The following is a 17,724-nucleotide window of genomic DNA, read 5'->3' on the forward strand; positions in this document are numbered from 1 at the left end:
TTCATGTTTAATAATAATTAGTCTCATCTGGTTTGGTGCGGTAATCCGATCATAGCGCAAAAACAGTGGGGCCTATGTAGTCTGCAACCCCACAATTATCTCGCCCACTGACACACGGAGCCGGGCCGCGCGACCGGAGGACGAGAGCGCCGAGATGGAGGGAAACACATTAATTCCATCTTAATGAAATCAGCTCTAATTATTTACTGCACTTTATGATTTTTTTTTACCTTTTTAGCCCAAAGCAACAATGTAACAATGACATAAAAGACTTCCCCAAATCCTCCATCTTTAACGAACGAGGTGAAGGAATTTATTAGATAGAAATGCGCTACGTCCGGAAGCTTTGTGGATGACATTTGGAGACAAAGAACCGTAAAATACACCACAAAAGTTCTCACCCAACTTTCCCAAATGACAGAAGGGCTTATAGTTATGCAGTGATCTAAAAGGCAGATGTATAATCAGGGTTTTGGGAAAAGAGGGCGGCCATATTGGTCATATTTCACATACTTACGGCCAATTATCCATGGACAGTTTTGCCATTCAGGATCTGTAAAGCTGAATAAGAGTGCGTTCACACGGTCGTCTGTCCCCAGTTTTTTTTATCCCCCGTTTCAGTTCCGTTCTTGCAGGATGTAAACGGATTAAAAAACGGTTTTCAAAAAATCCCATTCATGTCAATGGGATTTTTTTTTACAATCCGTATACATCCGCTTGTACCCGCCAGCGCTCAATTCCGGCACATGCTGTATTTTTTTCTTCCGTCAAAGAAACGGAAGAAAAAACGGATACAAACAGATAAATTTATCATTAAAGTCTGTGGAAAACAGATGAGCCTTTAAAGCGTACCTGTCAGATCCAACAAAAAAATTTTTTTTTTTTTTTTTAAAGGGGTACTCCCGTGGAAAACTTTTTTTTTTTTTTTTTTATTAACTGGTGCCAGAAAGTTAAACAGATTTGTAAATCACTTCTATTAAAGGATCTTAATCCTTCCAGTACTTTTTAGGGGCTGTATACTAAAGAGAAATCCAAAAAAGAAATGCATTTCCTCTGATGTCATGACCACAGTGCTCTCTGCTGGCCTCTGCTGTCCATTTTAGGAACTGTCCAGAGCAGCATATGTTTGCTATGGGGATTTTCTCCTTCTCTGGACAGTTCCTAAAATGGACAGCAGAGGCCAGCAGAGAGCACTGTGGTCATGACATCAGAGGAAATACATTTCTTTTTTTTTTATTTCTCTTTAGTATACAGCCCCTAAAAAGTACTGGAAGGATTAAGATTTTTTAATAGAAGTGATTTACAAATCTGTTTAACTTTCTGGCACCAGTTGATTTAAAAAAATAAAAATAAAAAAAAGGTTTTCACGGGAGTTCCCCTTTAATATATCACTCAGTACCTAATCCTGACCATGTACATCTAATTTTTATGTGTCTAGCACCTTTTTTTTTTTTTTTTACTACACTTTTAATTTAGCTCACTAGTCTGAATTCCTCTCAAAGGGAGGGGGCGTGGCCTCACTGTGCAGGTCTCCGCCCCCTCCCTCAGTATGCTGTCTGCTCACATCTCCCCTAGCATTAGCAAAACTACAACTCCCAGCTTGTCCTCACTGACAGTAGCGGGACACAAGATGACAGTGGGAGGATTTTTCCTCCAGCTCTGAGCCCTGCGCTCACAGCTGTCAATCAAGGAAGTGTGTCCATGACATAGGGGATGACTCATGGACACAGCAGGACTAGTATGTGTCCCAGCAGGCAGGGGGGCAGTTGTTTGACTGGATTTTTCTATATGAAATACTGAAAATTTTCTAATGAAAGCAATTGCAAAAACCTATTGGTTATACATGCTTTACAACATATCAAAAGTTTTAGTATCTGACAGTGCCCATTTAATGTCATCCGTTTTTTCAATCAGTTTTTTTGATCTGTTTTTACTTCTGAGCATGCTCAGAACAAAAATAAAAAGTTTTTTTGGTTTATTAACTGAACAATAAAGGATCCAAATGGATACAAACGGATAACATCCGTTTGCATCAGTTATTGTCCGTTATATTTATTTTTTATTTTTGATGGGAGAAGAACAGGACGGGTCCAGACGGCCATGTAAAAGCAGCCTTACCGGTTATAATAAAATAAAAACTACATGGTACTTGACGGGGTCTTTAGCTGCGTTTTTTCCTTTCTTTTACCGCAGATGTCTCTTCTGTAGACATTTTATTTTTTACTATTTTCTACTACTCAGTCATACTGGCTAGGTTTTGCTGCAGAGGGTGGCCCTCAGGGGTCTCTGATATCTTGGGTTGGGGGTTTTTGATTGGGGAGAGGGGAGGGTTATTTCTATTCTATTATTCCTATAGGACAGTGGTCTTCAACCTGCGGACCTCCAGATGGTGCAAAACTACAACTCCCAGCATGCCCGGACAGCCGTTGGCTGTCCGGGCATGCTGGGAATTGTAGTTTTGCAACATCTGGTGGTCCGCAGGTTGGAGACCACTGCTATAGGCACTGCTACGGGCCTTTGGCTGGTGTCCTAGACTCTATGGGGTTTTGTATATTTTGTTTAACGTGTTTCCATGTCAGGGGAATGTCCTGGCTTACATGTTCTATATATTGTATCGTGAAAATCCAAAGAAAAAGTTGTTTAAAAAAAAATAAAAATAAATCTCCCTGGTGAATACACTCAACATTGCTGGTGCAAGGTTTTTTCGCCACCCTAGGCAAAAGCGAATTATGTTGCCCCCTTGATTCCACCCATTGGCCCGCCCTTTGACACAGGCAGGGGGGAGGGGTAGGGAGCCCCGAGGTAATTTATTGCATCGGGCCCTGTGGTTTCTAGCTAGACCTATGGGGGTAACTATTAACAGAGGGGCCTACCCAAACTATATGGAGCCCCCTATATAGTTTGGGTAGGCCCATCTGTTAATAGTTGCTTCCATATAGTTTGGGTAGGCCCCTCTGTTAAAGGAGTAGGCTGGTGAAAAATAACTGTTAGGGGATAAGTTATAGATCGCAGGGGGGTCCAAGTGCTGGGACCCCCCCCCCCCCCCCCCGATCTACTGCACGTCTGTACCCCGCAGGAAGCCGCGGCCGGCACACCCATCCATGTATCTCTATGGGGTACAAGGAGGGGCGTGTCAGCCAGTGCTCCATGCTGGGTACGGCATGCCCCCCTTCCAGCTGGGGGGGGGGGGGGGCCCGGCCTTGAGCTGTGTGAGGGGCCCCGAAATTTCTGATGGCCGCCCTGCATGTTACTTTTATGTCCACTTAAAATATAGGATAGTTAATTTTACCCTTAACTACCCCCATTTGTGAGGGTCGGGCTTTTGTTTAAAGTACCATGCAAATCAATGGGAAATATATGTTCTCACATAACTTCAGGATAGGAGGACGGGATAGGAGGTCGGGATAGGAGGTCGGGATAGGAGGTCGGGATAGGAGGACGGGATAGGAGGACGGGATAGGAGGTCGGGATAGGAGGTCGGGATAGGAGGTCGGGATAGGAGGTCGGGATAGGAGGACGGGATAGGAGGTCGGGATAGGAGGTCGGGATAGGAGGTCGGGATAGGAGGTCGGGATAGGAGGTCGCGATAGGAGGTCGCGATAGGAGGTCGCGATAGGAGGACGGGATAGGAGGACGGGATAGGAGGACGGGATAGGAGGTCGAGATAGGAGGTTGGGATAGATGGACGGGATAGATGGACTGGATAGGAGGACGGGATAGGAGGTAGGGATAGGAGGTAGGGATTGGAGTTCGGGATTGGAGGTCGAGATAGGAGGTCGGGATAGGAGGACGGGATAGGAGGTCGGGATAGGAGGTCGGGATAGGAGGTCGGGATAGGAGGTCAGGATAGGAGGTCGGGATAGGAGGTCGCGATAGGAGGTCGCGATAGGAGGTCGCAATAGGAGGTCGCAATAGGAGGTCGCAATAGGAGGACGGGATAGGAGGACGGGATAGGAGGTCGAGATAGGAGGTCGAGATAGGAGGTTGGGATAGATGGACTGGATAGGAGGACGGGATAGGAGGTAGGGATAGGAGGTAGGGATTGGAGTTCGGGATTGGAGGTCTGGATAGGAGGTCGAGATAGGAGGTTGGGATAGGAGGACGGGATAGGAGGACGGGATAGGAGGTTGGGATAGGAGGTCGAGATAGGAGGTTGGGATAGATGGACTGGATAGGAGGACGGGATAGGAGGTAGGGATTGGAGTTCGGGATAGGAGGTCTGGATAGGAGGTCGAGATAGGATGTCGGGATAGGATGACGGGATAGGAGGACGGGATAGGAGGTCGGGATAGGAGGTCGGGATAGGAGGTCGGGATAGGAGGTAGCGATAGGAGGTCGCGATAGGAGGTCGCGATAGGAAAACGGGATAGGAGGACGGGATAGGAGGACGGGATAGGAGGACGGGATAGGAGGTCGAGATAGGAGGTTGGGATAGATGGACTGGATAGGAGGACGGGATAGGAGGTAGGGATTGGAGTTCGGGATTGGAGGTCTGGATAGGAGGTCGAGATAGGAGGTCGGGATAGGAGGAAGGGAAAGGAGGACAGGAAAGGAGGTCGGGATAGGAGGTCGGGATAGGAGACGGGATAGGAGGTCAAGATAGGAGGTCGAGATAGGAGGACAGGAAAGGAGGACGGGATAGGAGGTCGAGATAGGAGCTCGAGATTGGAGGACGGGATAGGAGGTCGGGATAGGAGGTCGAGATATGAGGACGGGAAAGGAGGATGGGAAAGGAGGTCGGGATAGGAGGTCAGGATAAGAGCTCGAGATTGGAGGACGAGATCGGAGGACGAGATTGGAGGACGGGATAGGAGGTTGGGATAGGAGGACTGGATAGGAGGATGGGATAGGAGGACGGGATAGGAGGTCGGGATAGGAGATCAGGATAGGAGATCAGGATAGGAGGTTGGGATAGAAGGTCGGGATAGAAGGTCGGGATAGGAGGACGGTATAGGAGGTCAGGACAGGAGGTCGGGATAGGAGGTCGGGATAGGAGGTCGGGATAGGAGGTCAGGATAGGAGGTCGGGATAGGAGGTCGGGATAGGAGGTCAGGATAGGAGGTTGGGATATGGGGTCGGGAGATGACAAGAATATATGAGGACGGGATATGAAGTCAAAAGCTTCCTCCTTTGTTTATTTTCCTCCCCAACAGGGATTAGGAAGGAAAAACCGGGCAACGCCGGGTACTCATCTAGTATATATATATATATATTTAAATATATAAAATGATAAATATATATATATATATATATATATATATATAAAATATATATATATATATATATATATATATAAATATGTATATATAAATTGTAAATATAAAACAAAAAAAACTAAAATAATAATATATATATACATACATACACATACACACACAACCTGCTCAAAAAAATAAAGTGAACACTTAAACAACACACAGGTGGAAATTATAGGCAATTAGGAAAACACCCGCAATAAAGGAGGAGTGGTTTTGCAGGTGGTGACCACAGACCACTTCTCAGTTCCTATGCTTCCTGGATGTTTTGGTCACTATTGAATGCTGGCGGTGCTTTCACTCTAGTGGTAGCATGAGACGGAGTCTACAACCCACACAAGTGGCTCAGGTAGTGCAGCTCATCCAGGATGGCACATCAATGCGAGCTGTGGCAAGAAGGTTTGCTGTGTCTGTCAGCGTAGTGTCCAGAGCATGGAGGCGCTACCAGGAGACAGGCCAGTACAGCAGGAGACGTGGAGGAGGCCGTAGGAGGGCACAACCCAACAGCAGGACCGCTACCTCCACCTTTGTGCAAGGAGGAGCAGGAGAAGCACTGCCAGAGCCCTGCAAAATGACCTCCAGCAGGCCACAAATGTGCATGTGTCCACTCAAATGGCCAGAAACAGACTCCATGAGGGTGATATGAGGGCCCGACATCCACAGGTGGGGGTTGTGCTTACAGCCCAACACCGTGCAGGACGTTTGGCATTTGCCAGAGAACACCAAGATTGGCAAATTCACCACTGGCGCCCTGTGCTCTTCACAGATGAAAGCAGGTTCACACTGAGCACATGTGACAGACATGACAGAGTCTGGAGACGCCTTGGAGAATGTTCTGCTGCCTGCAACATCCTCCCGCATGACCGGTTTGGCAGTGGGTCAGTAATGGTGTGGGGTGGCATTTCTTTGGGGGGGGGGCTGCACAGCCCTCCATGTGCTTGCCAGAGGTAGCCTGACTGCCATTAGGTACCGAGATGAGATCCTCAGACCCCTCGTGAGACCATATGCTGGTGCGGTTGGCCCTGGGTTCCTCCTAATACAAGACAATGCTAGACCTCATGTGGCTGGAGTGTGTCAGCAGTTCCTACAAGAGGAAGGCATTGATGCTATGGACTGGCCGCCCGTTCCCCTGAATCCGATTGAGCACATCTGGGACGTCTCGCTCCATCCACCACAGACTGTCCAGGAGTTGGCGGATGCTTTAGTCCAGGTCTGGGAGGACATCCCTCAGGAGACCATCCTCCACCTCATCAGGAGCATGCCCAGGCGTTGTAGGGAGGTCATACGGGCACGTGGAGGCCACACACACTACTGAGCCTCATTGTGACTTGTATTAAGGACATTACATAAAGTTGGATCAGCCTGTAGTGGGGTTTTCCACTGTGATTTTGAGTGTGACTCCATATCCAGACCTCCATGGGTTGATACATTTGATTTCCATTGATCATTTTTGTGTGATTTTGTTGTCAGCGCATTCAACTATGTAAAGACGAAAGTATTTCATACAATTAGTTCATTCATTCAGATCTACAATGTTATCTTAGTGTTCACTTTATTTTTTTGAGCAGTGAATATATAGATAGACAATTTATTTATGTGTATATATATATATATATATATATATATATATATATACACAAAAGCATTTATATATATATATATATATATATATAAATATATATATACATATATAGTCGGGGGGAAAAGTATTTATTCAGCCACCAATTGTGCAAGCTCTCCCACTTAAAAAGATGAAAGAGGCCTGTAATTTTCATCATAGGTTACAACCTCAACTATGAGAGACAGAATGAGACAAAAAAAATCCATAAAATCACATTGTCTGATTGTTAAAGAATTTATTTGCAAATTATTACTTCTTTAAGAGTCTCCTCTGTCCTCCCCTCGTTACCTGTATTAATGGCTCCTGTTTGAACTTGTTATCAGTATAAAAGACACCTGTGCACAACCTCAAACAGTCACACTCCAAACTCCACTATGGCCAAGACCAAAGAGCTGTCGAAGGACACCAGAAACAAAATTGTAGACCTGAACTAGGCTGGGAAGACTGAATCTGCAATAGGCAAGCAGCTTGGTGTAAAGAAATCAACTGTGGAAGCAATTATTAGAAAATTGAAGACATACAAGATCACTGATAATCTCCCTTGATCTGGGGCTCCACGCAAGATCTCACCTTGTGGTGTCAAATGATCACAAGAACGGTGAGCAAAAATCCCAGAACCACACGGGGGGACCTAGTGAATGACCTGCAGAGAGCTGGGACCAAAGTAACATAGGCTACCATCAGTAACACACTACGTCGCCAGGGACTCAAACCATGCACCATGCAGTACCAGACATGTCCCCCTGCTTAAGCCAGTACATGTCCGGGCCCGCATGAAGTTTGCTAGAGAGCGTTCGGATGATCCAGAAGAGTATTGGGAGAATGTCATATGGTCAGATGAAACCAAAGTAGAACTTTTTGGTAAAAACTCAACTCGTGTTTGGAGGAGAAAGAATGCTGAGTTGCATCCAAAGAACACCATACCTACTGTGAAGCATGGGGGTGGAAACATCATGCTTTGGGGCTGTTTTTCTGCAAAGGCACCAGGATGACTGATCTGTGTAAAGGAAAGAATGAATGGGGCCATGTATCATGAGATATTGAGTGAAAACCTCCTTCCATCAGCAAGGGCGTTGGAGATAAAACATGGCTGGGTCTTTCAGCATGACAATGATCCCAAACACACCACCCGGGCAACGAAGGAGTGGCTTCATAAGAAGCATTTCAAGGTCCTGGAGTGGCCTAGCCAGTCTCCAGATCTCAACCCCATAGAAAACCTTTGGAGGGAGTTGAAAGTCCGAGTTGCTCAGCGACAGCCCCAAAACATCACTGCTCTAGAGGAGATCTGCATGGAGGAATGGGCCAAAATACCAGCAACAGTGTGTGAAAACCTTGTGAAGACAGAAAACATGTGACCTCTGTCATTGCCAACAAAGGGTATACAACAAAGTATTGAGATGAACTTTTGTTATTGACCAAATACTTATTTTCCACCATATTTTGCTAATAAATTCTTAAAAAATCAGACAATGTGATTTTATGGATTTTTTTTCTCATTCTGTCTCTCATAATTGAGGTTATAACCTATGATGAAAATTACAGGTCTGTCTCATCTTTTTAGTAAACGTTTCTGATCCGATGTCTTGCTTGGACCTTGTCCACGCCAAGCATGGAGTCCGTGTAGATGAACCATTCATGAGCTTGGAAAAGCTGGGTAGCCACATTGCTAGCCACCCAGCTTTACCTTTAAATTTCACCCCAGCATTACCCATCCCCCCCACCCAGGGCTGAACCTTTTCTATATTTTAATCAGACTACTTAGCAGATGAGGAACGCGCCGCTAAGAAGGGGAAACATTAAGGCGAAGACTAATTGATTTAAAATAGGTTTTATAGATTTTTGCTCCAGTCGGTTATAAAATCATCAAATCCGCCGGCGTTTAATTTCAATATTCCTTTTTTTTTATTTTTCTTTCCTCCATGTCATTCCGGGTCTGACGGACTCATAAAACCTCATCAGCGCGTCCTCTGATTATGTTTGATTTACTCAGGTGGAGGGGCATTACTTACAGCGCCTGCCAGCATTTGTCTTCAGGTAATTCTCCGGGGGAGGAAGAGCGATGAGCTTTTTTCTACACGACTCCATCATTAGCACCGGGGGAATTTTTAATTTTTTTTTACATTATTCCTTTTTAAGGGGCGAACGACAACTTTGGTTCCGGTCAGCTGGCGATGGCGATGATGGGGCTGTCATTCCTCGGCGGGTGATCAAAGATGAGAGAAGATTTGTATATTTATCTTAAGCAATTGTTTGAAGGGGGAGATCGCTCACTCCGATCTCATTTACTCTTAATGAAGTGAAGTCGCGGTGTGGGGGGGGGGGGGGGGGTGATTGATGGGATGGGGATTTCTGCTGGAATTGGGGGGGGGGGGGGGAGAAAACATTTCCACAATCCATTTTTTTAATCCTGTGTTATAGATGCACCTGCGGGGGTGCGGAGGATGGGGGGGGGGCTGACAGGAGGCGCTCCTGAGGAATGATGATTGCAGCAATGGGGGGAAAAATTGGAGGTCAATGGGGTGAAGAAATGAAGAACATGGAGCGCGAACATTTTTCCTGTGCTTTTTTGTTTGTTGCAATGTATCAGTGTATAAGGCAGTGCTTCCCAACCAGGGTGCCTCCAGCTGTTGCAAAACTACAACTCCCAGCATGCCTGGACAGCCTTCGGCTGTCCAGGCATGCTGGGAGTTGTAGCTTTGCAACAGCTGGAGGCACCCTGATTGGGAAGCACTGGTATAAGGACATCATAGAGGGGGGTTCCTGGTCAGAACGCCTTCTATGAGCCTGAATAAGGACCCCCATATTGTTCTGGAAGTCTTGAGATTGTATTGTATTACACCCAAAGGGGTACTCCGCCCTAGACATCTTATTCCCTATTCAAAGGATAGGGGATAAGATGTCTGATTGCGGGGGTCCCGCAGTTGGGACCCCCGAAATCTCGGTGCAGCATCTGGCGTTCATTTAGAATGTTGGGTGCGGGCCGTGGGGGTTGTGATGTTACGCCACACCCGTCAATGCAAGTCTATGGGAGGGGGCGGGGCGGCTCCCATAGACTTACATTGAGGGATCGTGGTGTGACGTCACGACCCCACGCCACCCGCTTCAAGCTTTCGGAACAAAATGTTCCGAACGCTGAGGCGGTAGAATACCCCTTTAAGGCCAGCGATCCGAATGGCTGCCATGTCATAAAACATTACTAGCTGGCAGCAGCTTCGCCATAGGGACATAAAATGATCACCTACCTACCCGAGTGGCCTCTTTAGTTCGCGGAGGATTGCTTAGACTGGATGCAAATGTAACAAACCATCAGCTGTACATAGACTAGATCTTTTCACTGTAGCGCATAAACCATTAGGATTGCCTAGACTGGGGGCCATTGTAACAAACCATCAGCTGTAAGTAGACTAAATAGATCTGTACTGTTCCTAGGCTCTATTCACTGTAGCACATAAACACGTAGGTGTGTCTAGGCTGGATGCAATTGTAACAAACCATCAGCTGCAAACAGGACTAGGTCTGTACCTGTTAACTGCAGCACTTAAATAAGTAGGATAGTCTAGGCAGGATGCAATTGTAACAAACCATCAGCTGTAAGTAGACTAGATAGATCTGTACCAGATCCCAGGCTCTATTTACTGTAGCACATAAAGAAGGAGGAGTGTCTAAACTGGATGCAATTGTAACAAACCATCAGCTTTAAATAGGACTCGATCTGTACCTTTCTACGTTCTGTTCACGGTGGGACATAAATAAGTAGGATTGTCCAGACTGGATGCAACTGCAACAAACCATCAGCTGTATGTAGGCTATACCTGTACCATTTCCAGGCTTTTCCCAGTAGCACATAAACATGTAGCAGCGTCTAGACTGGATGCAATTGTAACAAACTATCAGCTTTAAATAGACCTAGATTTGCACCTTTTTAGACTCTGTTCACCATGGCACATAAACATGTAGTATTGTCTAGGCTGGATGCAACAGTAACAAACCATCAGCTGTAAGTAGACTAGATCTGTAACATTTCCAGGCTCTATTCCAGTGCTTTCCAGCCAGTGTGCCTCCAGCTGTTGCAAAACTACAACTCCCAGCATGCCTGGACAGCCGTTGGCTGTCCAGGCATGCTGGGAGTTGTAGTTGTGCAACAGCTGGAGGCACACTGGATGGGGAACACTGCTATACATGATAAGGGCCAGGGAACAGAGCAAGGAAGACTGCAATGAATACAAATAATTGGGGTCAGGTAAGCCAAGGTCAGAACCAGGAGGACTACAAGGTGCAGGGCAACAGGCAAAAGAATAATCAGGCCAGTCATGCTGGGAGTTGTAGTTTTGCAACAGCTGGAGGAACGCTGGTTGAGGAAACACTGCTATATTTTCTGTAGCACATAAACTGTAGGACTGCCTAGGCAGGATGCAATTGTAACAAACCATCAGCTGATTTTTACAAGGTTACAAAGAGTCCAATGTTCTAAACAATCCGGTTAAAGCGCATTACTGCGTGCGTGAAAGCGCCGTTTCCTCACAGCGAATCGGAGCAATAAAGAAAATCGTCATCTAATCTTTATCGCGCGCAACGCGACCGCAACGTCTATAAAGGGAGGGGGAGCGTGCCACGTCTATAAAGGGAGGGGGAGCGTGCCACGTCTATAAAGGGAGGGGGAGCGTGCCACGTCTATAAAGGGAGGGGGAGCGTGCCACGTCTATAAAGGGAGGGGGAGCGTGCTACGTCTATAAAGGGAGGGGGAGCGTGCCACGTCTATAAAGGGAGGGGGAGCGTGCCACGTCTATAAAGGGAGGGGGAGCGTGCCACGTCTATAAAGGGAGGGGGAGCGTGCCACGTCTATAAAGGGAGGGGGAGCGTGCCACTTCTATAAAGGGAGGGGGAGCGTGCCAAGTCTATAAAGGGAGGGGGAGCGTGCCACGTCTATAAAGGGAGGGGGAGCGTGCCAAGTCTATAAAGGGAGGGGGAGCGTGCCACGTCTATAAGGGAGGGGGAGCGTGCCACGTCTATAAAGGGAGGGGGAGCGTGCCGTGCCATCTTAATTATCACGGAGAGCAACAATGGCCGCATTTAGCTCCGGTTTGAGGGTTTTATTTGTCATAAAGTGGAAGGATAAAGATTCCGTGACGGCACAATAAAGAAGAGCACAAGTAGAAGACGGAGAGTAATAAAGATACGCTCCGGGAAAACAGCGGCGCGCTCGCTCGCACACTGTGGCGGCCGGGGAGAAAACAAGACTTAAATAAGCTGGAGGCGGGTCAGAGGTCAATGGAAACACTCAGACATAAAACACACAGGGCCGATGAGGAGAGGCGGCGACAATGTGAAGCTCGCACCGAGGAAGTCGCTACAGTGCGGACATAACACGGGAAAGACAGAACCAACAGCAGCACAGAGCACTTCAGCAGGGACGTGACCCGGCCAGTCTGATGTCTTCCTGTGTATTTTCGGATGGACAGGAATACTTACACGTGTGTTTCATGCAGGTGTTGGTGGCGGAGCAGAGCTCGGTCAGGTGCACAGTCGTCTCATGATCATCATCCGGGGGAACCGTCAGCACAGAGATCTACAGGAGAGAAGGGCACATAGTCACCGACTAACACAACATAACCACAAGACATACACTGCTGAGGACTGAGCCTACAGAACACTACAACAAATATGTATAGGTAGATGCTATGAGATGAGACGGATATATATATAGAGATAGATAGATATGAGATAGATAGATATGATATAGATAGATAGATATGAGATAGATATGAGATAGATAGATAGATAGATATGAGATAGATAGATAGATATGAGATAGATAGATATGAGATAGATAGATAGATAGATAGATAGATATTAGATAGATAGATAGATATGAGATAGATAGATATGAGATAGATAGATATGAGATAGATAGATAGGTAGATATGAGATAGATAGATAGATATGAGATAGATAGATATGAGATAGATAGATAGATAGATAGATAGATATTAGATAGATAGATAGATATGAGATAGATAGATATGAGATAGATAGATATGAGATAGATATGAGATAGATAGATATGAGATAGATATGAGATAGATAGACAGATATGAGATAGATAGATATGAGATAGATACATAGGAGATAGATAGATAGATAGATATGAGATAGATAGATATGAGATAGATATGAGATAGATAGATATGAGATAGATAGATAGATAGATAGATAGATATGAGATAGATAGATATGAGATAGATATGAGATAGATAGATATGAGATACAGTGGGGCAAAAAAGTATATAGTCAGCCACCAATTGAACAAGTTCTCCCACTTATAAAGATGAGAGGCTCCTGTTATTTTCATCATAGGTTATAACCTCAACTATGAGACAGAATGAGAAAAAAATCCATAAAATCACATTGTCTGATTTTTTAAGAATTTATTAGCAAATTATGGTGTAAAATAAGTATTTGTTCAATAACAAAAGTTCATCTCAATACTTTGATATATCCCCTTTGTTGGCAATGACAGAGGTCACATGTTTTCTGTCTTCACAAGGTTCTCACACACTGTTGCTGGTATTTTGGCCCATTCCTCCATGCAGATCTCCTCTAGAGCAGTGATGTTTTGGGGCTGTCGCTTGGCAACACGGACTTATAACTCCCTCCAAAGGTTTTCTATGGGGTTGAGATCTGGAGGCTGGATAGGCCCTTGTTGATGGAAGGAGGTTTTCACTCAAATTCTCCCTATACATGGCTCCATTCATTCTTTCCTTTACACGGATCAGTCGTCCTGGTCCATTAGCATAAAAATAGCCCCAAAGCATGATGTTTCCACCCCTATGCTTCACAGTAGGTATGGCGTTCTTTGGATGCAACTCAGCATTCTTTCTCCTCCAAACACGGCGAATTGAGTTTTTACCAAAAAGTCCTACTTTGGTCTCATCTGATCATATGACATTCTCCCAATATTCTTCTGGATTATCCTAATGTTCTCTAGCAAACTTCAGACGGGCCCGGATATGTACTGGCTTAAGCAGGGGGACATGTCTGGCACTGCATGGTTTGAGTCCCTGGCTTTGTACTGTGTTACTGATGGTAGCCTTTGTTACTTTGGTCCCAGCTCTCTGCAGGTCATTCACTAGATCCCCCTGTGTGGTTCTGGGATTTTTGCTCACCGTTCTTGTGATCATTTTGACATTAAGGGGTGATATCTTGGGTGGAGCCCCAAATCGAGGGAGATTATCAGTGGTCTTGTATGTCTTCCATTTTCTAATAATTGCTCCCACAGTTGATTTCTTCACACCAAGCTGCTTGCCTATTGCAGATTCAGTCATCCCAGCCTGGTGTAGGTCTACAATTTTGTTTCTGGTGTCCTTCGACAGCTCTTTGGTCTTGGCCATAGTGGAGTTTGGAGTGTGACTGTTTGAGGTTGTGGACAGGTGTCTTTTATACTGATAAGTTCAAACAGGAGCCATTAATACAGGTAACGAGTGGAGGACAGAGGAGACTCTTAAAGAAGAAGTTACAGGTCTGTGAGCGCCAGAAATCTTGCTTGTTTGTAGGTGACCAAATACTTATTTTCCACCATAATTTGCAAATAAATTCTTTAAAAATCAGACAATGTCATTTTATGGATTTACTTTTACCCCCACTATAGATAGATCTGATTATACAGTGGGGCAAAAAAGCATTTAGTCTGTCACCAATTGTGTAATTTTCATCATAGGTTATAACCTCAACTATGAGAGACAGAATGAGAAAAAAATCTGTCCTCCACTCGTTACCTGTATTAAGGGGGTACTCCGATGGAAAAGGTTTTTTTTTTTTTTTTTTTTTTTAAATCAACTGGTGCCAGAAAGTTAAACAGATTTGTAAATTACTTCTATTAAAAAAATCTTAATCCTTCCAGTACTTATTAGCTGCTGAATACTACAGAGGAAATTCTTTTTTTTTTTAACACAGAGCTCTCTGCTGACATCACGACCACAGTGCTCTCTGCTGACACCTCTGTCCATTTTAGGAACTGTCCAGAGCAGCATATGTTTGCTATGGGAATTTTCTCCTACTCTGGACAGTTCTCAAAATGGACAGAGATGTCAGCAAAGAGCTCTGTGTTCCAAAAAGAAAAGAATTTCCTTAGCAGCAGAAGTAATTTACAAATCTGTTTAACTTTCTGGCACCAGTTGATTTCAAAAAGAAAAAAACATTTTCTACCGGAGTACCCCTTTAATGACATCTGTTTGAACTTGTTATCAGTATAAAAGTCACCTGTCCACAACCTCAAAAAGTCACACTCCAAACTCCACTATGGCCAAGACCAAAGAGCTGTCGAAGGACACCAGAAACAAAATTGTAGACCTGCACCAGGCTGGGAAGACTGAATCTGCAATAGGCAAGCAGCTTGGTGTGAAGAAATCAACTGTGGGAGCAATTATAAAAAAATGGAAGACATACAAGACCACTGATAATCTCCCTTGATCTGGGGCTCCACGCAAGATCTCACCCCGTGGTGTCAAAATGATCACATGAACGGTGAATGACCTGCAGAGAGCTGGGACCAAAGTAACAAAGGCTAGCATCAGTAACACACTACGCCGCCAGGGACTCAAATCATGCAGTGCCAGACTTGTCCCCCTGCTTAAGCCAGTACATGTCCGGGCCAGTCTGAGGTTTGCTGGAGAGCATTTGGATGATCCAGAAAAGTATTGGGAGAATGTCATATGGTCAGATGAAACCAAAGTAGAACCTTTTGGTAAAAACTAAACTCGTCGTGTTTGGAGGTAAAAGAATGCTGAGTTGCATTCAAAGAGCACCATTCCCCCATGGGGGTGGAAACATCATGCTTTGGGGCATTTTTCTGCTAACGGACCAGGATGACTGATCTAAAGGAAAGAATGAATGGGGCCATGTATCGTGAGATTTTGAGTGAAAACCTCCTTCCATCAGCAAGGGCATTGAAGATGAAACGTGGCTGGGTCTTTCAGCATGACAATGATCCCAAACACACTGTCCAGGCAACGAAGGAGTGACTTCATAAGAAGCATTTCAAGGTCCTGGAGTGGCCTAGCCAGTCTCCAGATCTCAACTCCATAGAAAACCTTTCGAGGGAGTTGGAAGACCGTGTTGCCCACCGACAGCCAGCAAATACCAGCAACAGTGTGTGAAAACCTTGTGAAGACAGAAAACGTTTGACCTCTGTCATTGCCAACAAAGGGGATATAACAAAGTATTGAGATGTGATTTTATGGATTTTTTTTCTCATTCTGTCTCTCATAGTTGAGGTTATAACCTATGATGAAAATTACAGGAGCCTCTCATCTTTATAAAGGGGAGAACTTACACAATTGGTGGCTGACTAAATACTTTTTTGCCCCACTGTATACGAATTATACACACATATATATGATATAAGATAGATACATTTTATTATCTCAGAATATTCTCTTATTGCTGCCAGGAGGACAGATTTCACATCTGATGGATTTAGAACATTTCACATCCGGTTTTGGTGACATGGAGTTTAATGATAGAAAACAATCACTTTATAACCGGGTGTAAACTGCGCAGTAGGCGGCGGTGGATTTCTGCGCGCACTGACAGGATCACAATATTATTCCTCCGTTGTATGTAAATTGTTTTAAGGGTTTTCTAAGGGATGCTATTTTAGTGTATCTTGACAAAAATAAATGTATGACCCCATATCAGCATGGCTCTAACTGGCTCAGTGATAGGAAACAGAGGGTGGCTATTAATGGTGCTTATTCCGGTTGGTGACTGTTACTAGTGGGGACCACAGGGGTCAGTCTTGGGTCCTGTTCTATTTAATATATTTATTAATGATCTTTTAGAGGGGTTGAATAGTAAAGTAGCAAACTTTGCAGATGATACTAAACTCTGTAAAGCGGTAAATACAATAGAGGACAGTGCACGGTGTATGGTAGATAACACAATAAAGGACAGTGCACTGTTACAAATGGATCTGGATAGGTTGGAGGTTTGGGCTGAGAAGTACTACAAAAAAGAGCGCTCCATGGTGCAATAAAGAACATATGTGGGAACGCTAAGGGTATGTTCACACTACAGAGTGTGAATGGAATCTCCGCTCGCTGAATTCAGCGAGCGGAGATTCAGACTGGCAGCCGGCGGCGGTGGAAGGACCGCACGGCACTGCACCGTCACCATTGACGGCTATGCAGTGCTCGCGGACTTCCGCGCAAAGAATGAACATGTTCTTTCTTTGTGCGGAACAATTTCAGCGGCGGAATTGTCCGCCGCTGAAATTCCGCAGTGTGAACGGGTCCCGCGGAGACCCATTCACACTAATGTTAAGTTCCAACTGCGGAATTCCACGGGGAACTCCGTAGTGTGAACATACCCTAATAATGATAGAGCGCTTACCAATGTAAGTTGTGCAAAAGCCAGCACAACTTGGATGATAGCATGAAGCAGATCCCTCTGCTGCCACTCCACAATAAAAGCAATTAAAAAACCAACGACCTCCAGACCAGTGGATAGTAGGGCTCTGAGGGTCCCTCAGCGCCCTACTATCCACTGGTCTGGAGGTCGTTGGTTGTTTAATGGGCTGAGAAGTGGCAGATAAGGTTCAACACTGATAAATGTAGGTAATGCACATGGGGAGGAAAAATCCGGGCTGGGGTTGTGTATTAAATGGGAGAACACTTGGGGCAACTGATGTGGAAAAGGACTTGGGAGTCTTAGTTAACAGTAAATTTAGCTGTAGTGACCAGTGTCAGGCAGCTGCTGCCAAGGCAAATAAAATCATGGGGGGCATCAATAGGGGCATAGATGCCCATGACAAGGAAATAATTGTACCACTGTACAAATCACTAGTCAGACCAC

At 45.1% G+C, this 17,724-nt stretch overlaps 1 protein-coding gene across 2 annotated transcripts in view; it reads right to left on the reverse strand.

Annotated features, from left to right (window-relative positions):
• Positions 1 to 17,724, reverse strand: part of CHM (CHM Rab escort protein) — a 155,648-nt gene that overhangs the window by 21,472 nt on the left and 116,452 nt on the right. For both annotated transcript variants that reach the window (XM_056538238.1, XM_056538237.1), the window contains exon 12: positions 12,346 to 12,442. In XM_056538238.1, the coding sequence (XP_056394213.1) occupies positions 12,346 to 12,442 (97 nt within the window). The remainder of the gene's footprint in view (positions 1 to 12,345; positions 12,443 to 17,724) is intronic.

Source organism: Hyla sarda, chromosome 9, assembly GCF_029499605.1.
Source record: "Hyla sarda isolate aHylSar1 chromosome 9, aHylSar1.hap1, whole genome shotgun sequence".
Lineage (NCBI taxonomy): Eukaryota > Metazoa > Chordata > Amphibia > Anura > Hylidae > Hyla > Hyla sarda.